This window comes from Sinohyriopsis cumingii, chromosome 16 (genome assembly GCF_028554795.1).
Source record: "Sinohyriopsis cumingii isolate HCF-2022 chromosome 16, ASM2855479v2, whole genome shotgun sequence".
Taxonomy (NCBI): Eukaryota; Metazoa; Mollusca; class Bivalvia; order Unionida; family Unionidae; genus Sinohyriopsis; species Sinohyriopsis cumingii.
In genome coordinates this window covers 20,328,580-20,353,740 of record NC_142976.1, presented here as the reverse complement: position 1 = coordinate 20,353,740, position 25,161 = coordinate 20,328,580, and the positions used below count along the sequence as shown (strand labels likewise).

The 25,161-nt window shown below is 35.5% G+C and overlaps 1 protein-coding gene across 4 annotated transcripts in view; it reads right to left on the bottom strand.

Moving 5' to 3' along the window:
* The window catches only part of LOC149780039 (protein crumbs-like), a 237,653-nt gene that overhangs the window by 177,194 nt on the left and 35,298 nt on the right, over positions 1–25,161 (bottom strand). For all 4 annotated transcript variants that reach the window (XR_016414989.1, XM_089936792.1, XM_089936793.1 and 1 more), the window contains 5 exons: positions 17,308–17,436; positions 13,589–13,684; positions 11,949–12,065; positions 8,064–8,203; positions 2,458–2,671 (listed from right to left, as the gene is read on the bottom strand). Coding sequence is in view for 3 of the 4 variants with exons in the window: in XM_089936792.1 (XP_089792918.1) it covers positions 2,458–2,671; positions 8,064–8,203; positions 11,949–12,065; positions 13,589–13,684; positions 17,308–17,436 (696 nt within the window). In the remaining variant the exon portion in view is untranslated. The remainder of the gene's footprint in view (positions 1–2,457; positions 2,672–8,063; positions 8,204–11,948; positions 12,066–13,588; positions 13,685–17,307; positions 17,437–25,161) is intronic.

Below are 25,161 nucleotides of genomic sequence, written 5' to 3'. Positions count from 1 at the left end.
GGAAGAGCAATAACAAAATTTTCAAGCTGGCTGCCATGGTGGACATATTGCACATGAGACTGGCATCATTTTAATTTAACACCAACTAGACATGCAAAATACAACCATCCATCCTGGGGCAGTCGCAATAACAAGATTTTCAAGATAGCCACTGTGTTGTGGCCATATTGGGTGCCAGATCAGCACCATTTTTATTTAGGACCAGCTCAACAGCATAAGAAGTCTTTTAGTGAAAGCCTTTTGACCATCCATGTAGAAGGAGAAGGCATAAAATGATTTTTATGATGAATGCCATGGTGGTCATATTAGATGTCAAATCGCCATAATGTTTCTAAGGCCAATTAGACATTATAAGAAGTCTTTTAGTGAAAACCCCAATGTTTATATACCTATCCATTCTGAAGAAGAAGTGATAACAAAATTTCAAGATGGCAGAACAGTACCATCTTGATTTAGAATCAAAAGAAGTTTTAAGTAAGAACTTCATGTTCATATGACCATCCATCTACAAATAGTTGCAATAGAATCATTTTCAAGATGGATACAAAGATTTTCAAAATGGCTGTGATGGCAGCCATAAATGACTTCAGATTGTCATCATTTATATTCATGACCAACTAGACATTATAAGATGTCTTTCAGTGAAAACTTGGTATTGACAAACTTGTCCATTTAGAATAAGTAGTGATAGCAAGATGTCAAGTTGGCTGCCATGGTGACCACATTGGGCATCAGAATTTGACAAAAACCTCCTTGTAGCCAGAAGGACCAGCAGGTTGATAATTGACTAGTCCTGTTGAGTCTTCACTAGTCCTTCCTAATAATTAATAAGCACAAATCTTGCTTTAGAAAACCACCATATTACTTGAAAATATTTACTCCAAGAAAATCGATGGCTGATGCTCCAGTAATTAAATGTAAAAGAAGATGAGTCAGCAAAACATTTCATACAGCCTTGTCCTTTGTAAAAAACAAATGGTATGTATTTGCTGAAACAGCAAGATGTTGGTATAGGATAGTCATTTATTACCATGTCATGGATACTTAAGCAACCTTATATCAAGCCCAACTGAATGAAATCAAAAGAAAGGCACTTTATCTTCTCAGAAATTATATGTACAACTTTCATTGTCTTTAATTCACTGACAGACTCATCAGGAAGACAGCAAATATCAATGTGGTTTCTGTTAGATACACCTGAGTACCACACTGACAATGTGATGATTCTGGTTTGTCCACGTTGCTGCAATAGTGACAGACTCATCATGACAGCAGCAAATATCAATGTGGTTTGTGTTAGTATCACCTCACTACCACACTGACAATGTGATGAATCTGGTTTGTCCACGTTGCTATAATAGTGACGGACTTATGGTGGTTATTATCTGAATAAATATAGTGAATTTTCAGTGTCTTTTCTTTAAGTAGAAAATATTGCATGACTTTCATTTAATATTTTCAAACTTCTTAGTACAACAACATTTGAAGTAGCAGTTGTTGATATCAGGTGACTATTGGACCTTTGATGTCATGGATATTAAGGATGCATGGTTTGGGTATGTGATTAGCAATGCAAACTGAGTGAACCTAGTCAGATTTTGTCCAAACACTAGTTTCATCTCATTTATCAATGAATTAAGGGCATAACGAATGTTATAATTTGCAAGATATAACAAATGTCATAATACTGGCAATTTCTCAGAAAAATGATCATCCTTTAACACAATAGTACCCTATAAATATAACAAAATTGTTAAAGTTTTGTACAGCCTCATTTTGAAATAAAAATTGTAAAATCATAATTTGTTCAAACTCTCTAGTGGTGTAAATGAATCTTGGGGATTTACATTGCAATCTTCGAGAGAACTTGAACATTATTTAATCATTTTGAATTTTCAAACAATTCTGTGTGATAGCATAAATGAATTCTAACGGGTGACAACTTAAACTTCATAATAAGTGGGCTATTTCTAGTCTTGTTCCGGCCAACTAGCAATCATATAAGGTCTTTAGTGACAACCCCATGTTGATATGACAATTGTGATAACAAGATTTTCAAGATGGCTGCAATGGTGGTCATACTGGATGTCAGAGCAGCACGATTTTCATTAAGAAAATCAGAAAATGTTTGTATTATCTTTTTGTTTTATCTTTTTGTTTTACTTATAACTGTAAGTGGACAGCACTGTCTTGTGCATTATGGGAAAATTGTTTGCAAGTGTATCATGGTTTGCACTCAAAGACATAAGCATTATATGCATTGGTTAAGTTTGAATGGCTGTAAATAATGGCTGGCACTCACAGGGATATTAAATACAACAGTACAGCTGGATTACCTACAAATCCTGGCTTACACTCACAGATGTATGAATCACATACACCAGTGAGCATCAATTCCTGTAAATCCTTGTTTGCATTCAGAGAAATGTATTATATACAATAGTAAAGAAGGAATACCTGTAAATCCTGGCTTGCATTCACAGACATGTGAATTCACTAGATCTCGACACCTTGTGTTGGAGTACGGACATGTCACATTGATGCAGTCATTAATATCAATGTCACATCTATGGCCTGTATAACCAGCCACACAGCTACACGTAAAGTTATTGACCTGGTCAATGCATGTGGCACCGTTCAGACAAGGATTCGACTGGCATTCATTTATATCCTGGAAATGATGAAAAAGATTACGATTAAGACTTATCCAATATCTGGGTAAGACATAGGCCAAATCTGTCCTCTATGGAAATATTCCCCGTTTTGGGCAAATCATACAAAATGCTGAAAAGCTGTCATACACTATAATTAATTCAATCACTGTTGATGCAATATCATATGTAATAATGAAAGCATTCCTACACTAATATTACTTTACAGAAAACTCATGATTTCATTTAAATGCTGTGAATTCATTGCTATCTAAGCAGAAGTAATTTTGGTGTATTTCACGAGTGCTACAAACCATGAATTTAAAGACCTAATGAACAATGATCCATCTATGGAGAGAACAGGACCACTTTTCCAATCCATAAATTTAAAGAGAGTGTGTGTGTGTGTGTGTGTGTGTATCTGTGATGTGGATTTTTAAGCTAGCTTTTAAAAATTTTCAGTCATATCGCTAGAGTGATGTCTAGCACTGGGATATCATGCCACAGACATGAAGCATCATGTCCCACCCAGTCACATTATCTTGACACCAGGCCAACCAGTCCTAACACTAACCTCTTGCTGCTAAGCACCTAGCAAGTCAGCTATTAGTACCATTTTTATAAGTCTTTGGTATGAATCGGGCAGGGAACGATCACACGACCACCCACATCCGAGGTGGATGCTTTAACCACTAGGCCAAAGGAGAGATAACAGAACCTCCTTTCCATCCATGAATCCAGAAACATAATGTACAATGACCTCTATCGTCATGACAGGACACCTTTTCCAATCAATGAATTAGAGCCAATGACACATCAATGGGGATAACGAGACCCTTTTCCCAATCCATACAATTGAATATTACAACAAAAAATAAATACAAATGCAAAAATGTTCCTTGGATTCTGCTAGAATGAACACTATCTGTATGTATGTCAGTATGACCCCTGTATCTGTATATATGTCAGTATGACCCCTGTATCTGTATATATGTATGCCAGTATGACCCCTGTATCTGTATGTATGCCAGTATGACCCCTGTAACTGTATATATGTATGCCAGTATGACCCCTATATCTGTATGTATGTCAGTATGACCCCTGTAACTGTATATATGTATGCCAGTATGACCCTTATATCTGTATATATGTATGCCAGTATGACCCCTATATCTGTATGCATGCCAGTATGACCCGTTACGTATGCCAGTATGATATAGGATCCATATGTATGCCAGTATCACACCTGTATACCACTGAATATGCAATGTATGCCAGTATGACGACCGTAACAGTTACTGTATGTATGCCAGTATGACCCCTGTATGTCAGTTTGACTCCTCTATCTGTATATCAGTATGACACCTGTATTTACATGTATAACAGTATTACCCATGTATCTGTATGTACAGTGTGACCCCGATATAACAAGGTCATTGGGAGCCATAGAACATGATCAGTTAGCTGAAGAAAATGATGCATGTACCCCAAAAGTCTGCGTGAGGGGAGAGGTAATAAATGTGGGTGCAAATATATGTTTCAATGGTACAGCTACCATCTTAAATCAATGCATATTAAATGAGAAATACACCTGTAGTGGAAACTGAGAAGGCATATTTTACTCTTCAGAGACTCATGCATTGGTACATGTACGTGTATACTATTTATATGTACATAAATCAAATGTATAGCATGAACAGAGTATCATCACCATGTACTCCCCATGAATCTCATCACATACACTGAATCTACAAGTATTTCTATCAAAAATAAGCAGACACACAGATTTAAAATATTCAATAATTTTGTCATAGGTCATAAAGGTCTGAATTCAGTGGGGAAAAAAATGGCACAAATACATAACAAATGATGAAGCACATTTACTTTTCAGTACTTCCCAAGTCAGTAAAAGTTAGTTTGCATTTTTAGCCATTGTTGGTAGCATTCATAAGCATAAACTTTCATAGTACAGAAAAATGTGTTCCTGTCACGTTGGAAAATGAAACAATCCATCAGATTCCATTGCTTTTATTTAAGTTTGGTAATGACTTCCTTTGAAGAAAGGTTCAATGTTTTTACTGAAGATTTTAGTCAGCTTTCTCTGATGAAGGATGCATGCGTTATTGAAGTAACCGCTCAAGGACAGCTTTGGAGAACCAAACAAACGCCCATTTCTTATTGTGGCAGCAACATCAAATAATTGTACTGAATGACGAGACAAATTTTTTTCCCCTTTGCTTAGAAAGTTTTCAAAACAATCAGTGCTTCAAAGGTAATCTGTTTTCTTTGCAATTTCAGCAAACTATTTAGCTTGGTACATTTTTAAAAAAGAAATTGGCCGCTGTTTGATCAATTGTAGATTCTGTACCTCCCTTTTTGTTTCTTTTTTTATTTACATTTCTGGTAGCAGAGTGGTGCTGCCTTCCACGCATGAGTCAGAAATTTAAAATAAGGTCAATGGTCGATAGAGATGCAGGTGTTCTGATCTGATGATAGAGATTAAAACAGAAAAAGTGAGTGTTCTGAAGGATTAATTAATTCTAAGTGAAAAGAAGAGGAATTTTACTTACCACCCAAATACAAATGTAAGTCTAAGTAAATACATTACATTTTTAATTACTAGTGAGCGGCCAAAAATTCAACGAAATATAGATTATGAGAAATCCTTGTACAGTTGATCTCTGCTACCAGAAATGTCAACCAAAAAAGCGGATATCTCACAAAATACAGTACTTATGCTAGATGTCAACATAAGCAAATTATGATATAACAATGCACTGTTATGATGGTTTGTCAATATGGACAAAGAATTTGTTTACGTAACAATAGATACATTTCAGTGCATTTTGTATCAAGTTTGCAGCTTCCTTTCACAGGACCTCTGAATATCTCCAGTCCAAACCAATTGTTTTATATACAAGTTTAAACAGCCAACAATGCTGCCAATAAAAGAAAACAATCACCAGATGGTATATTTTGCTGCCAGTAAGGAAAATAAAATGCAATCTGAGACATTGGTGAAGCCCTGCGTGATCGCTGAATAAACCTTTTACACATTATTTTTTGTACTTTTAAGAAGAAAAAACTTTTTCATGTACGAGAAAATTACATATAAAATTTCAGAAGCCACACAACAATCATCTTGTATTATTCACATGCAATCTCTTCCCCACATGAAGCATCTTCAAAATTGTTTGACTTAATTTGATTTGAATACCTGCACAGGTGGCTGACACATTATTGGCATTTTACTGTCAATTAGTATAACAGGACTAGATTTGAATTAAGTATGAGCTGTCTTTTTGGGGGGTATACACGACATCCATGGCCTGCTTGCAGAGTGCCTTGCCTCCTGCTTCTCTTGAACATTTGTACATGGATGGAGATGTGGAACAATTTCCACCCATCTAAAGCAAGGTGTCCCGATGTCATGTCATAGTAGTGACCAGTAGCTACTGGCATCACACACTGCCTTGGTTGACACCCCTGCTCAGTTGATGGCAGCCTGAAATAATCATTTTTATGTGTGTGTTGGGTTTATTCCCACTCGTGTACTGCCTTACATTCAGGTCGTTAGGGACTTAGTAGTCCTACGACCTGATGGCCTAATTAAACAGTGTTCTTTAAACACATAAATGCATGGGGGATGAGGCACTTATTCCTTCCCCCAGGAGTAATTAAATAGCCAGCTGTGCAGGCATAAAACTGTCATACATGCCCTTGCTGTGCGAAAACGACGTTAATTTAATTAGTCAGTCTTCCCCACAGTGATAAATTTTGGGAGCCACACCATGACCATGTTATATCTGAATTTGTGTTATAACAGAGCGTGCTATAGCAGGGTCACACTGTATATCAGTAACACCCTTGTATCTGTAAGCATGTACCACCTTTGTATCTGAGTTTCATACTTTCACACTGGGCTTTCAGGCTTACATTGTTGACCATGAGGCTTCAGTTGACAAAAATGGCAAGACGGGAACTCCTCACATACCAGTAACGTTAAAAGTACAGTAATATTAAAGTTTTGATGAATACAACAAATGATACAGATGATCAATGAATTTCCAGACATGTACTATAAAGCTTGATAACACATGCCTTTGGCTTAAGCAGGTGAAGCAGAAAATCCTAGCATACCTGCATATGAAGGTTAGAACTATGGAAATATTATATGAAAGTGTCAGTTTAATGGAGCCAAAGATGTCGTTAAATTGTAACATTAAAATCTTCAATGAGAAACTTCAACTTCATTTACTACAATGCTGATGCAAGTGTGACAGGCAAGACAGGTGTGACAGCAAGACGGGTATGACAGGCAAAACAAGTGTGACAACAAGACAGGTGTGACAGCAAGACTGCTACTTATAGCAATATCATGGCATAAACTTCAGATTGCTATGACATTATCAAAGCGTTTCACTTGAATGCAGCAGATATGTAAAAGCAATGGGACTTTCAAAACGTTCAATACAAAACTTAAGCACTGTTGATTATAATGCCATTACTGGAAATGCTATCGGACATTCAAAAAGTTCAATACAAAACTTAAACACTGTTGATTATAGTGCCATTACTGGAAAAACTATGGGACATTCAAAAAGTTCAACACAAAACTTAAGCACTGTTGATTATAATGCCATTACTGGAAATGCTATGGGACATTCAAAAAGTTCAATACAAAACTTAAACACTGTTGATTATAGTGCCATTACTGGAAAAACTATGGGACATTCAAAAAGTTCAATACAAAACTTAAACACTGTTGATTATAGTGCCATTACTGGAAAAACTATGGGACATTCAAAAAGTTCAATAAAAAACTTAAACACTGTTGATTATAGTGCCATTAATGGAAATGCTATGGGACATTCAAAAAGTTCAACACAAAACTTAAACACTGTTGATTATAATGCCATTACTGGAAATGCTATGGGACATTCAAAAAGTTCAATAAAAAACTTAAACACTGTTGATTATAATGCCATTACTGGAAAAGTTACAGCTACATCTCACCATGATTCAACAAAAGAGATAGTACACAGTACACCAAAAACATTTTTTATATAAATATTTACCATAGCTTATTCAAATATAACAATGTTATTTGTGTTGTATATCTAAAGTTTCCTAAATTTTAAGTGTCAGATGGACAAGTCACTCCTTGGATTTATGTGGTATCAGACAGAAACTTAATCTGGGATGGAGTCATTAAGTTAAAGAGGAAACAATTCAAGTTAAATTTACATTTTTGTCCTGGAGATCAATGACTTGCAATTCTATGCATCTGTATTACTACAACAGTAAACAAGGATGGGAAGTAACTGAAACACATTTTCCTTGGAACACTGAATGCACACAACTGAAGTAGGAATCTGCACTCATCCAATAAATTCTTAAACACTAGTGTACCTGACATAGCTCCCCATAAAATCCATCTGGGCAATTACAGATAGCCGACCCAGGTGTGTTGAAGCAAGTGCCACGTCCGCAAGGTTTCAATCCAACAGCGCACTCATCAATATCCTGATCACATCTACTACCATTGTATCCTATGTGAAAACAAATCAAATATACATCGATAAATAAAATATTACTACTGGCAGTTAGAAAATTCATTCATTCCACATGTGTATTCATATTCAGTTCACCTATGTGAAACAAACATGTGCAGTAAGTTAATCCCACATGAAAGAGAGAGAAAGAAGGAGTGAGTAATGTTATTTTGTACACAACACAAAACTTAGTTATGGTATTTTTAAACCCCTCTCACTTTCCTTGCAAGCGTAGATTTCCATCTTTAATGTTCTTTCTTTGCCATTGCATTAATCCAGTGACTTGATAATGTAAGCATATATTCCAAGTTTGATCAAAATCAGATCAGAATACAGCCTCCATTGTGGTAACAAGCTTAGCCAATCAGATGCAAAGATCACCCAGTTAAAATGCGTGGATTTTACTCATCATCAACCTCATCCAAGATCTTAATTGGTTCAAGTACACACTCCAAGTTTGATCAAATTCTGATCTGAAATGCAGCCTACAGAGTTGTAATAATGTTAGTGAATCAGTTGCAAGATCATCTCATTAACATGCATGGATCTTGCTAATTATTGATTTTGTCTGTGATTTTGATGAAACAAGTCCATATGGATTCCAGAGTGTTTTGTCTGTGATTTTGATGAAACAAGTCCATATGGATTCCAGAGTGTTTTGTCTGTGATTTTGATGATACAAGACCATATGGATTCCAGAGTGCTTTGTCTGTGATTTTGATGAAACAAGTCCATATGGATTCCAGAGTGTTTTGTCTGTGATTTTGATGATACGAGTCCATATGGATTCCAGAGTGTTTTGTCTGTGATTTTGATGAAACAAGACCATATGGATTCCAGAGTGTTTTGTCTGTGATTTTGATGATACAAGACCATATGGATTCCAGAGTGCTTTGTCTGTGATTTTGATGAAACAAGTCCATATGGATTCCAGAGTGTTTTGTCTGTGATTTTGATGAAAAAAGTCCATATGGATTCCAGAGTGTTTTGTCTGTGATTTTGATGATACAAGACCATATGGATTCCAGAGTGCTTTGTCTGTGATTTTGATGAAACAAGTCCATATGGATTCCAGAGTGTTTTGTCTGTGATTTTGATGAAACAAGACCATATGGATTCCAGAGTGTTTTGTCTGTGATTTTGATGAAACAAGTCCATATGGATTCCAGAGTGTTTTGTCTGTGATTTTGATGATACAAGACCATATGGATTCCAGAGTGCTTTGTCTGTGATTTTGATGAAACAAGTCCATATGGATTCCAGAGTGTTTTGTCTGTGATTTTGATGAAACAAGACCATATGGATTCCAGAGTGTTTTGTCTGTGATTTTGATGAAACAAGTCCATATGGATTCCAGAGTGTTTTGTCTGTGATTTTGATGATACAAGACCATATGGATTCCAGAGTGCTTTGTCTGTGATTTTGATGAAACAAGTCCATATGGATTCCAGAGTGTTTTGTCTGTGATTTTGATGAAACAAGACCATATGGATTCCAGAGTGTTTTGTCTGTGATTTTGATGAAACAAGTCCATATGGATTCCAGAGTGTTTTGTCTGTGATTTTGATGATACAAGACCATATGGATTCCAGAGTGCTTTGTCTGTGATTTTGATGAAACAAGTCCATATGGATTCCAGAGTGTTTTGTCTGTGATTTTGATGAAACAAGACCATATGGATTCCAGAGTGTTTTGTCTGTGATTTTGATGAAACAAGTCCATATGGATTCCAGAGTGTTTTGTCTGTGATTTTGATGATCCAAGACCATATGGATTCCAGAGTGCTTTGTCTGTGATTTTGATGAAACAAGTCCATATGGATTCCAGAGTGTTTTGTCTGTGATTTTGATGAAACAAGACCATATGGATTCCAGAGTGTTTTGTCTGTGATTTTGATGATACAAGACCATATGGATTCCAGCGTGCTTACAATTAAGGAACTGCTGATGGATAGACATGTGACACAAGAAAGATGCACAATGGATTCAGGGCAATTCCCTAAGTTTCCATTGCCTTATGGTCAGCTCAGTTAATAGTAATAATAATAAGAATAGTCCTTGTGCTATCACACTAAAATGGTTCTGTAATGGATGAATGGATCTACAGATGTACAGACTTTTGGACATAAAGCAGAAAAGCAATATCTCCCACTTCTGCTGTAGAAATGGTAACATACAAAATTTAATAGGATGAAAATTATGATCATATTTACAGATTATTTTACAAGGAAAAAGAATCTTTCCAACAGAATATTATTATGTAAATGCAATACAAAACAAAAAGAAATAGAGTGATATCTGCGAAATAGAAATGAAAATAAAAAATGTTTGTTCATTTTATTTGTGAGCATTATTTTACCAAAATATAGCTAAAATTTGCTACATAAATCCAGCAACACAGGGTAAAATTAATAAAACAAAACTTATAGGTAGTGGTTATGGATTTAAATGCTGCCAGTGATATTAGGATAATATGATTTATTGCTACAAACAGCCATTGATTATCTACTCATGAAAAATAAAACAACAATAATCTTAAAACAAAACAATCTCATGTACGAAATGTAGCAAATCAGAGATGCATGCCATTTGCCAAATTATGATCAAGGCAGGAGTAATGTAAATTAGCAATAAAAGATTTACTATGTTTCAAAATAAGTATTAAATTCTCATACTGTCTGCATGGAGTCTGAGGTTTTTTAAAACTGTACACTTTAGTCTATTTGGACATCAAGGTGAGTATCAACTATATTTTTGTTTTGAAATGAGATAAAGGACAAAAGGACACAACACTCTTTACACATTTCTGCATGATCCTGCATCACAGAGTAAGACACAAATGACATTACTGGTATATCTATATGCAAGAAGAAATAACTCCACACTGCACAAATGACAGGCAATTACAATATTTCACTCTGGCATTCTGTTAAGACAATGGTGACATAATAAATTTATCAAAAAATATAATAAACTAATATTTATCTGAAATAGAGCCTCCAAAGTGTAAAAATTAAAGTTCACAGTGGTTGTCTTGCATGATGGGTTGAGATGCTAACACTGCTGGAAGTGACTGACAAGAAGGCAGATCAAACTAATCGATCATTATCCAATCAATATTTACTGACAAAAGTTCTTCAGTAAAAGAATAAAACTGAAAATTCTCTCCAGTGAATTATCTAATTATTTCATGTGAAAAATGCAACAATGTATGAACTAGCATAAACTAAATTGCTACAATTTGTCATCTATAATACTTCTTAACATTTTAAAACTGAAAATACAGATTTGTTTTGTAACCTAGAATTAACATATCTCAAAAAATCCTCAACACTGTCTGGGAAGATGGTAGATATCTCTGCTTAGAATATGGAAAGATCTTTCTACATTCTCCTGAAGGAATAGAATCAGTATGTCTATGTCTGCTCACAATATGAAAAAACTGTCCACATTTTTCTAAAGGAATGGAATCAGTATGTCTGCTCACAATATGAAAAAACTGTCTACATTCTCCTGAAGGAATGGAATCAGTATGTCTGCTCACAATATGAAAAAACTGTCTACATTCTCCTGAATGAATAAAATCAGTATGTCTGCTCACAATATGAAAAATCTGGCTGCATTCTCCTAAAGGAATATACCTACTTTCACTATAGCAAGCAACATGTTTGTATTTTAAAAATATGACCTGTGCTTTTTTAAACTTGAATTACCTGTCAAAGAAAGTATCGGCGATGTCTTACCTGTGCCAGTACAATTACATGTATAACTGTTGATTCCATCAATACATTGGCCTTTGTTCTGGCAAGGATTTGAGCCACATTCATTTATGACGGTTTCACAATTTGTACCTGTAAACCCTGAAATAATAACAAATATTTGGCTAAGAAGGCTGGTCGTATTGAAGTTAGAAGCATATCTGTCCTGTTAAAATATTAAAGAAGTTTCTCTTTCAACTAATATGTACATAAATGTATATTTTTTGGAAATGTCATACAACAGCAAAAATTAATTAATCATACAACAACAAATTTTTCTGAAAGGGAAAGAAGATACATGAAATCTGGATCAACATTATTAACTTTTTTCATAATTTCAATTTTTTAATGTCATCCTACACCAACTGGACTTTTTAAAGTTTTGGGATTTTCAAATGGAATTAATTGCTATAAAAAATACTAAATTTGACATCATTGTAAATGTTTGTCTAAACTGATATTGAGAGACAAGAAAGCTGCTCTTCTCAACAAATTTCCTTCTATGTGAGGAAATATTAGCAAATATGAAAAGAAACAAATCCAAATATTAAAAGAATACAAACATTAATATAAAATATCTCATCACACTCTACTGGCACATGACACTGAAGATAGCTCTAGGGCTCTAAGAGATCCCTAAGTCAGGACTGAATCTCATTTATCTGTACTCTAAATTTTCAGGCCTTAGCGTAAATACTTTTAAAAAGAGCTAATTTTAAAAAAAGTCTGGATTCAAGCAGAACATATCAGAAAACAATTTTAGACTGGAATTCACCTGAATTTATTTACTTTGGCATACAATTTCCACAAAGCAATAAACTATGTTTAAATATTAAATTGTTTTCTCAAAGAAACGCTTATGCATGCTTTCTCAAAGGAACTAAAATTGGACATTGCATGCATTTCTGTGATCTAAATACCTTGATCAGTGATCAAGTTGTGGTTTTTCTACATACAAGTTATATCCCACTTGAAAATCACATTCTGAGAAATGTGATCATAATAGCATCAGTCTATATTTTAATTTGAAGTTTAACTGCACAGCCACACAAGTTGCTTATTTAGTGTAATTTTTGTAATACGGACAGACTTCTGTAGCCAACTCAGGCTGATTAGATGTTAGGATTCGAACCTGCGCCTTTTCATTTGTGAGCTAAGCATGCTATCCTCTCAGTCCCCATGGCTCTTGTAATTTGAGCTCAAATAAGTATTGTATGTACTGTTTTTAACAGCACATCAGCACAATCCTGGCCATGTAGTGTTAAGTAAGTTAATGTGTCCCCAAAAATGTATTCAACACAAAGATAAAGTAAAAAAAATATCAAAATCCTTAAAGTACTAGGTCAATATTATTTGTTTATAAATTTCTCTATTTTAAAAACCCAAACCTTCTCACTTAGGACACCATTATGGGAGTTATTCCAGGCAAAAAGGATGCCTCAATTAGAAACCTCTTATGACATGCAGAAAGGCACATCAAGCTTATTCTAATTAACTAGGCCTGCAGTGAGGAATTTGAGGTTAAAAATGGGAATGATTTTGCCCCAATCAAGTACAGGCTTATAATGGGAGAAATCAAATAACTGTTCATACCAAATGAACAAACATACAACTGGATGGTTTACCTGGCTGACAATTACACTGGTACTTCTTGGTGCCTGAAGTGATATTAACACAACTTCCATTATTCAGACAGGGTCTCACAGCACATCCATACACACCTGTATGAAGTAAAAACAAGGATTTTCAATTTATTAGTAATCTAGATATTATACAAAAACTTAATGACCAGTGTTTTTAAATTTGTGGTGATGCAACTAAAGATATTTCCATGTACTGTCATGGTAAATCCTCAACCTTTCTTTACATATTCTGACAAGAAAGGAACTGGCCTCTATCACCTGACCTTGACCAATGGGTAGTAACTCTAAAACTGCTACATATATGTGCCATCATACTATGATGGCATATTTGTTACTGTTGTTGGGTTTAACACCATTTTTCAGCACACGATAGGCTATACATGGCAGCCAGTATTAATGGTGGAGGAAGAACCTGAGAAAACCCTGGAAAGAACCACCAACCCACGAGAATCTACTGGCAAGCTTTCTCACATACCCACATTGGCTGAATCTGAGACTCAAACCGGCGCAGACAGAGGTGGATGGCATACTTAAAGTCTGGACAAAAAAGCATTACAAAATGTCAATATTCCTGCAATATGATTAAAATCAAGATTCCTGACTCATGCATGGTCCCTAATGACAGGTCATGTTCTGTTGACATTCTGATTCACCAAATTAATTACAACTTTCACGTTTATGATAGAAATACAAAAAGGTCACAAGAAAATGACCTTTTATGAAACCCTTACCTTAAGCAGATCTTGATTTTATTTAGACTGACTGAGACTGCAATTTGACCTCTGACCTCTCAGTGACCCCAGTGGAAAGACTAAAACAACCATACCACTCTTAAAATGGCTGTCACATCGAAACCTATGTACCAAATTGGGTGAATTCAAACTGCACTTTTGGAAATATGGCTGTTGACAGATGGACTGGAAGACAGACAGAGAGTTATCAAAATATTCCTTGCCAAAGCATGAGGTTAACCAGGGACTGTTTTAACACGAGGGTAAAAAAATCTACTTTCCCGCTTGTCCCAATAAGTGGAGGTGACTATCATTACAAGTGTGGATGGGTTTCAAGACAAGTATGAATGGATTTTAAGACGATTGTGGTTGGGTTTTAAGACAAGTGTGAATGGGTTTTAAGACAACTGTGGATGGATATTAAGAAAAGTGTGGATGGGTTTTATAACAAGTGTGGACAGGTATTAAGACAAAGGTGGCTCGGTATTAAGACAAGTGTGAATTATACTAAGACAAGTATGGATGGGTTTTAAGACAACTGCAGACAGGTATTATGACAATTGCAGACAGGTATTAAGACAAGTTTGGATGGGTACTAAGATTAGTGTGGATGGGCTTTAAGATAATTGTTGATGGATATTAAGCCAATTGTGGATGGATATTAAGATAAGTGTGGATGGGTTTTAAGACCACTGTGGACAGGTATTAAGACAAGTGTGGATCGGTATTAAGACAACTGTGGATGGATATTAGGACAAGTGTGCATGGGTCTGAAGACAAGTGTTGACAGGTATTAAGACAAATGTGGATGGGTATTAAGACAATTGTGGATGGCTTTTAAGACAAGTGTGGATGGGTATTAAGACAAGTGTGGATGGGTATTAAGACAAGTGTGGATGGTTTTTAAGACAAGTGTTGACAGGTATTAAGACAAATGTGGATGGGTATTAAGACAATTGTGGATGGCTTTTAAGACAAGTGTGGATGGGTATTAAGACAACTGTGGATGGATATTAGGACAAGTGTGCATGGGTCTGAAGACAAGTGTTGACAGGTATTAAGACAAATGTGGATGGGTATTAAGACAATTGTGGATGGCTTTTAAGACAAGTGTGGATGGGTATTAAGACAAGTGTGGATGGTTTTTAAGACAAGTGTGGATGGATTTTATGACAACTGTGGATGGATATTAAGATGGATAATAAGATAAGTGTAGGTTGGTTTTAAGACAAGTGTGGACAATTGTAGATGTATACTGAGACAAGTGTGGATGGTTTATAAGAGAAAGGTGGACAGGTATTATGACAAGTGTGGATGGGTATTAAGACAATTGTTAATGGATATTGAGACAAGTGTGGATAGATATTAAGATAATTGTAGATGTATATTGAGACAAGTGTGGATGGGTTATAAGACAAAAGTGGACAGGTGTTATGACAAGTGTGGATGGGACCGTATTAAGACAACTGTGGATGGATATTAAGACAAGTGTGGATGGATATTAAGACAAGTGTGGATGGGTTTTAAGACAAGTGTGGGTGGATATTAAGACAAGTGTGGATGGGTTTTAAGGCAAAAGTGGACAGGTGTTATGACAAGTGTGGATGGGACCGTATTAAGACAATTGTGGATGGATATTAAGACAGTTGTGGATGGATATTAAGACAAGTGTGGATGGATATTAAGACAAGTGTGGATGGGTTTTAAGGCAAAAGTGGACAGGTGTTATGACAAGTGTGGATGGGACCGTATTAAGACAACTGTGGATGGATATTAAGACAAGTGTGGATGGATATTAAGACAAGTGTGGGTGGTTATTAAGATAAGTGTGGATGGGTTTTAAGGCAAAAGTGGACAGGTGTTATGACAAGTGTGGATGGGACCATATTAAGATAATTGTGGATGGATATTAAGACAAGTGTGGGTGGATATTAAGACAAGTGTGGATGGATATTAAGACAAGTGTGGGTGGATATTAAGACAAGTGTGGATGGATATTAAGACAAGTGTGGATGGATATTAAGACAAGTGTGGGTGGATATTAAGACAAGTGTGGATGGATATTAAGACAAGTGTGGATGGATATTAAGACAAGTGTGGATGGATATTAAGACAAGTGTGGGTGGGTTTTAAGGCAAAGGTGGACAGGTATTATGACAAGTGTGTATGGGTTTTAAGCCAACTGTGGATGGATATTAAGACAAGTGTGGATGGGTTTAAAGACAATTGTGTTCTTGTAGTCGAAATAGATGATATCTCATTCTAATGAAAATGAGTTAGTTACCTACAGCTAATTAGGTCCTAATGTCAAACAAACCAGTCAAACTAACAGTCTGATTAATTATACTCACTGAGCAATACTGACGTCGTTGTTTTTTCGTAGTGCTACAACATTCAATGTGAAAATCATCCATGCCTCAAGAAAAGATTTAACACAATTATCCTTCTAAGCAGTATTCTTAATAAGAGGTGTAACAACACATCACCTAATGGCAGGTACTTCCTGCATCACCAAATATCATGTGCATTATATATATTATTTACTAGTTTTGTAAATGTTGACGGGCAGTAAAGTAAATGAAGTCATTCACACCTGTAAACACTGCAGCCTTACAAACATTTGTAAGAGCCATATCAGAGCTAGTTTATAAGAATTTAAAGACCATTTGTCCATAGAACAGGAACACTGAAAAATTGATTTGCCCCTTTATAAATTCATATTCCAGTGAATACGACATATTTTTTAGTTTCAAGCTAAGTTTTTTGTTCAAAAAGTCATGACAGGGCTAGATTGCCAATTTCAAAGACCTCTCCTCTATGGGATAGGAACAGTGAAAAACTTATTTAACTCTCAACAGCACTAATTGAGATGGTCCAGTGAACAAGCTTAAGAGTAACTGAACCCTGTTAATTTGTAAATTAATTTATGTATCGCATAAAACAAGGTATAAAAGAATCTATACATCTTACTTAGATCGTTTTCACAATTGGTTCCATTGAAAAGATGTGGACATTGACATGTGTAGCTTCCGTTGTGATCAAGACATGTCCCTCCGTTATGGCATGGTTGGCTGTAACACACATTTGTGTTGACAGTATCTGAAAAGATAGTAAATGGTGTCAAAATTATAATATAAATTGTTGCTGTGTCTTGATACAGTACAAACCATATAATAATAAATTTATGTTTATTAATTGAGTGGCCGAGTGGTCTAAAGCGCTGTCCGTTATGGATCACTGCCATCTCACCTCTGTCTGCGTGAGTTCGAGTCTCAGATTCGGCCAATGTGGGTATTTGAGAAAGCCTGCCAGTAGCTTCTTGTGGGTCGGTGGTTCTTTCCGGGGTTTTCCCGGGTTCTTCCTCCACCATTAATACTGGCCGCCATTTATTGCCTATCGTGTGCTGAAAAATGGCATTAAACCCAACAACAACAACAACATGTTTATCAACTAACATTATAATCTGCAACCAGCAATAAAGCAAAGAACTCTGGTCAACTATAAACAGCATACACCCAGATATCCCATAAAAAACAGACCTAGATATTCCAGTAAGAGCATAAGTTCGATACCCCATAACAACATAGATCCACATATTCCATTAACAGTGCAGACTATGATATCCCATAAACAGTGACACTAGACTAATATAATTCCATGAACAGTGTCAACTAAGATAACACAAACCCAGATATCCCATAAATAAAATAGACCCAGATGTTCCATGAACAGAACAGACCCAGATGTTCCATAAACAGAATAGACCAAGATATCCAATAAACAACACAAAGCCAGACAGAAATTAAACAAATTAGACCTTCACGTTTTTACTGTATATTCCATTACATACTGAGACAGCCCTTCCCAGTGTTTACTCCCACCCGCAGATAGTGAACCCTGAATAACAATACAAGAAACATCACATAAATTAAGCTTTCCTGCTATGACTACATGCTGATCCGAAAATATATGTAAATGTCCTCTTGACAAACAAACTTGTGTGTAAATCTAACCTTTGATCCCTTCCAGGGATTCCAGAAGAGGCAACCTATGGATCACGTCCATCTTGAAGATGATCAACTCAAGAGCAACTCATCCACAAATGATGATTAACAGATTCCACACAATGGTGTAGGACATGTGGTGACAAACCTTGTATCCACCGAGTGTTGTAACCATCTCTGAAAGTCTCTAGTGTTCAAGAAGATTTTCAAATTAACCCCTGTGGTGGTGGACATCCTGGATGTCAGCTTATAGCACCATTCTAATTGTGGACTTCTGGTGAAAACCTGAATTGTTGCTAAACATGTGCATCTTTCGAAAACATTTCATCACTGTTCCAACATTTAACCAATTCTTTAACCTTCCCTTTATTTGGAATACCTCATATTCAGCCCTAACATTGATTCTTCCATAGTTACTGCTAAAAGTATCAATACAGTCCTTTGCAAACTACCATATATACATGCATAAAAGTATAGTCAAACTGCAACATCCATGCAGTTTGTTCTAATGATTAATCCTAAAAAACAGCTGACCCAGATATGTGTGCGCAGTATGCAGTTGGACTTGTCGTATATGTGAGTATATACGGCACTGTCCCAACTTCCAGTCTTAGACTGAAACCAGTCTTATAGGCATTAAAGCTGGCTGACCAGCTAATTCAATAGATACATATTTCGTTATATAATCAGCCAACGCTGGTCTCTGTTATTGGGACTGTCATATTTGACACAGTTAATGACTCAGTTTTTCGCCCAGTTGCAACACAATTTTGAAACTTAATTCATGTCTGTGTTTAATTAGGCAGTTAAAGCATTAACTATTTAAAAAGAAACCTCAATATTTAAAAAGAAGTTAAACACATAATACAGACTGTACTTGAAAATAAAGTCCTAAACTTAATTATTTGATCAAGGATAAAGACAGCTGAATGCCAGACCACTTCGAAATACCCAGATGATCAGACTGTGATAATATAGCAGATTGACTCACAAAAATGCAAAAATTTAAATAACAGACAATACAGTTTATCTTGTGAGTTTTATTTTAGAAGCTAATGTATTCAAGGAATCATTGAAAAATACACAAAACTATATTTATTGGAAAAACAAGATTTTAAAAATTGTGCAAAAAATGTCCTTTAATATGTATTGAGGTTAAAAAAATATTGATTGTTCCAACAATTTTTTCTTTGAAAATATACTTAAAGCTCTTAAACAAAATAATTTTTCTATGACAATGATCATGATGAAGGATTTGTAATTATAAAATTAAATCAGGTAAAGACAGAAAAAATTAACTGATTTGTTCTCATGAGTTGAATAACACTGATGATTTTTAAATAAATATTACCTTTCTATATACCTGAAAAATGTAAAATTTATCTTTTAGAACAACTTTACTAATGCATGGATGTGATTACTACAGGGCTCTAAAAACATCACTCTCATTACTACAGGGTTCTGAAGACTTTATTCTGATTGCTACCTAGTTCTGAAGACTTCCGTCTGATTACTACATGCTCTGGAGGTTCATTCTGATTACTAAATACACTGATGACTTTTCTGATTACTACATGCTTTGAAAACCATTCTGATACTACATGCTTTGAAGACCATTCTGATTACTACATGCTTTGATGACTTCATTATGATTACTACATGCTGAGGACCATTCTGATTACTACATGCTTTGATGACTTATGATTAATGCATGCTCTGATAACTTCATTATGATTACTACATGCTTTGAAGACTTCATTATGATTAATGCATGCTCTGATGACTTCATTCTGATTACTACATGCTCTGATGACTTCATTATGATTACTACATGCTTTGAAGACTTCATTCTGATTAATGCATGCTCTAAAGGCTTCATTCTGATTACTATATGCCCTGATGACTTCATCCCAATAGAAAATGAGATAATATCCACCTGTCTACCACAGGGGTGGAAAAGCTGGCAAAAAATATAAATGCAGTCATTTGTGTATTCTGGTCTTACAGCCATATTACAAACTTCACCCGTCCCTATAACCCCAACATGGGTCAAAACATCATCAGACAATATTGTCAGCCGTATCAATATAGTCAGTACACTTTGGGATGTGATTACTGTGGTGAGATCAAACATTCAGCACAGGAATGCAGGCACAGACAGCCATTACAATGCCATCAATGTGGTAGCTTTGCTGAAGACACAAAGCCAAAACTCTCAATAGATTTATGGAATAGGAATAGGGCAATGAGGCCATCTCAACTCCACAGGAAGACTCTATTCAGCGGGAGGACCAATCTATCTATCAAGGACGGTCATATACATCATGCATCGCTTGTCAAAACAGATTTGATCCCCTTGTTGATGGATGTTCTGAATGTGGAAACTTACCAGCTACTTGTACATTTTCAAATATGACTGATAGTTCAGATTTATACAATGATTATAAAAGTAGAAAATGCAGTTGTAGAAAAACAAATTTTTCATACAGTACCGGTAATGATAGTTGTAATGATGATCACTGTGAACATAGTTTTAATACTTTTATTGTCTCCTTGAGTGCCTCTAATAGCATTGATATTAATCTAATGAATTTAGGAATTTCTAGCAAAGGTTTACACATAGGTCATTTAAATATTCAGGGTTTTCGTGGAAAGATCGATCAAGTGAAGCTGCTAACATCTCCAAATAATAAATATTCATTTATTTGGACTCTCGGAAACAATGTTAACAGAAAATCAGGGTGAAAATTTCTTGTATATCAATGCTACGACAAACCTTATCGAAAGGATATGAAAGCAGGCAGTGGTGGGCCCCTTGTGCATGTTAGAACTGGTATTATTTGTAAAAGACGTGAAGACCTTGAAATACAGGAAATAGAATCCATTTGGCTACAGATCACTCCAGAAAAAGCTAAGCCCTATTTAATAAGTTTTGTGTACAAACCCCCATCATCACATACTGATTGGTGTGAATTTTTTTAACTTTAAGTAGATAGAATTTCAAATGAAGAGAAAGAATTCTACATTCTAGGCAATATAAATAGAGACCTTCTCAATGATCAAATAAAAGTGAATTGGATGAATTCTATTGCTTCATTAGGTATGGAGCAACTAGTAAATAAACCCACCAGAGTAACATCTACCTGTAAAACACTTAAAGATCATATTTATACTAATACAAAAGTAATGGTTCCAAAGATTGGTATAAGTGACCACTTTACAATTTTTCTAACATGTAAAGTCAATGGCAAATCAACAAAAAATAATATCCATAAATCCATTACTTATAGATCCTTTCAAAACTTTGATACTGTTAAATTTCTGGAAGATCTGAAACAGATTCCATGGAATACAATCCAAATCTTTGAACATATTGATGATGTTTTAGATACTTGGGCAGGTCTGTTCATCAGTATAGTGAACAAACATGCCCCTTTAAAAACGCACAGGATAAAGAAAGACCACCAGCCAGGACGGATCTCCCCAGAAATTTTAGAAGCAATAAAGCAAAGAGACCAACTAAAATCAGCAAAAAATCAAGCTGAATATAGAGTTTGGAGGAATAAAGTTAATAAAATGATGTCAAGCCGAATAAACACACTACAAAATAGTGCTGGATGAAAACCAAAATAACCCAAAAGCTATCTGAAAAGTGTTTACAGGGTTTGGTGCAGGCAAATGTAAGAGTAAAACTGAAATTGTATCCCTCAATCATGAGGGCATTTACACTGATAATCCAACTGACATCTCAAATATTTTTAACAACTTTTTAGTTCAAACTGCTGAAAAACTTAAAAGAACCCAGAACTTCATCTGATTACCTGGAACTCAAAACATTTTTGTGCTAAAAAATCTACCAAAACAATATAAAGTTTGAAATTCCTGAAATGAGTCCAGAAATGTGTTGAAATATATTTTTAAAAAATGGATGATTATAATGCTACAGGACTTGATATGATTGGACCAAGGCTACTAAAGGTAGCTGCACCTGCAATTGTAGAGAGTATAGCTTTCAGATGCAATGAAAGTATAAGGTCTAATAAATATCCACAAACATGGAAAACTGCAAAAATTATACCACTGCATAATGCAGGAAAAAAAGATGATGTAAATAACTACAGACCCATCTCTATCCTTCCTTGTCTCTCCAAATTACTACAAAAACATGTAAATGATTCTTTTCTCAACTGTTTGAACATTTACAATCTTATTCATGATAATCAGTCTGGCATTCACCACAATCACTTCTGTTAAACTGCACTTGTATCTTTGATTGATAAATGGCTGAAAACATTAGATCAAGGAGAAATGGAGGGCACTATTATGGTTGATTTTCATAAAACTTTTGATTTTGTACACCATGAAATTTTTATTGAAAAACTAAAAATCTATCAATGCAGTGAAAACTCCCTAAACTGGTTTACTTCTCACTTAACCAACAGAGTGCAAAAAGTATCTTTAAATGGTCAACTTTCTGAAAGTAAAAATATTAATTGTAGGGTACCACAGGGCTCTATCCTTGGACCGCTGTTATTCATTCTATTTATGCCAAGTGGTTTAAAGCACTCTCCATTACGGATCACTGCCATCTCACCTCTATCTGCGTAGGTTCGAGTCTCGGATTCGGCCAATGTGGGTATGTGAGAAAGCTTGCCAGTAGCTTCTCGTGGGTCGGTGGTTCTTTCTGGGGTTTTCCCAGGTTCTTCCTCCACCATTAATACTACCCGCCATGTATAGCCTATCGTGTGCTGAAAAATGGCGTTAAACCCTACAACAACAACAACATTCTATTTATCAACGATTTACCTCTTAAGATTGGAACTTCAATTTCTTCCACTGACCTCTATGCAGATGATACTAGATTACTACACTCTCTGAGGTGGATAAAACCAAAATGGTACTTGAAAATGACTTATAAGATGCTCTCAACAGACTTCAAGTATGGTACAAGGAAAACAGTATGATCATAAATACAAAATAAACGAAAGCCCTACTAGTTACAACACAACAAAAAGGAGCAAGGATAGATAGCAACAAACTCCAGGTTATATTTGACAAGATGAGTCTTAATATGCCCTCTCATGATATAATTCTTGGTGTATTCGTAGATAACAATCTTACTTGGCTTATTCTCATTAGACATGTTTCAAAAAAGATTCATCTCATCTTTGGCTACTGAGGAAAATCAAAACATACATTCCCCTTCAGTATAAAGTCATCTTTTATAAAAGTTATATTCAGTCATAACAGGCAGTGGCGTCACTAGGGGGGTGCGGACCGCACCGGGTGACACCATCTCAGAGGGGTGACACCAAAATGAAAAATTGCAAATTTTACAGAGCACACACTGCTCGGTCTAGTCGGATTTCATAAGCGGATAACCGATCATAGTTAAATACATGACTAGCAGGCACAGCAGTGGCGTCGCTAAGGGGATGCGGGGGGTGCGGACTGCACTGGGTGACACCATCAGAGGGGGTGACACCAAAATGACATTACTAAGGATTCTGTATGGTCTGTTACGGAAGGAAGACCATGGGGGTGACACCATGAGCTACCGCACTGGGTGACACCAACCCAAGTGACGCCACTGATAACAGGATTACTCCAATGTAATTGGGGGTAATACCTCTTAATTCAAATGTAACAACACTTTTAAGACTCAAAAAGAGGGCTTGCTATTTAATTCTAGATCAATGTATAGACAATTTTCAGGATGCAATGAATAGTATAAAGGTTTTAACAATACATGAAAGAATATGTCTTTGAAAGGCCAAATTGATGTATAAAGTATTCAGAAAAGACATTCCTGTCTATCTAAGCAGTATCTTTCACCAAAGAGATACTGATGGCACTCCAAATTTAAGGTCCATAAGAAGAAAAAATTACATTATACCAAGGCCAAAGAAGGAATTGTTTTTAAAAAAAGTTTTCAATATAATGGTCCACTGGTATGGAACAACATTCCCAGTGACATAAGGCAGGCTCCTAGCATTTCTTCTTTTCATAATCAATGTCTTAAATGGATGAAATCTTTAGAAAATTGAACAGTTCTAATAAAAAAAATACTGCCTGCTTTTCTGTAATTTTGCATCATTTTCAAAGTTGATTACTCCATAATAATAATAATAATAATGAGGACTTTGTATAGCACCTAATCTTTAGAAGCTCTAAGCGCTTTACAACAATAGACAACACCTATGAAATAAAAAACATATAATGCTATGACTACAAAAACAAACACCATGAAATTAGAAAACATTAAAAAACATGATGAGAATATTAAAGGTAGGAAACATCATTAGGTCTTTAAGTTTGTTCTTGCAATCGAAATAAGTGAGTTTTGAGAGCCCTCTTGAATGTGATCACTATGTCTTTGTGCCTAAGTTCAGTGGGCAATTCATTCCATGTTGCTGGTATGCAAAAGAACGCTGTCCATATGTCTTTGTTTTCATACTTGGAAGAATGAGTATACAATTGTCAGAAGAGGAGCGTAAGCATCTTGCTGGTGTGTACACATGGGTGAGGTCGGATAGGTATGTTGGACTAGAGTCCGACAGTGAAACGTAGCAGAGAGAATAAATTTTGTGCTTGATTCTAGATCAAATGGATAGCCAGTGTAGGGTACAGAGCAGCAGGAAGGTGTGCTCTGATCGTGGTACTCTAAGTATGATCCGAGCAGCTGTATTTTGAACGTTTTGAAGTTTCTGGAGTAGATATTGAGATGAACCAGACATAATTGAGTTACAATAGTCCAGTCTTGAAAGTACTAATGAACACACAAGTGTTTTAGTGGCATCAACTGAAAAATATTTGCGAA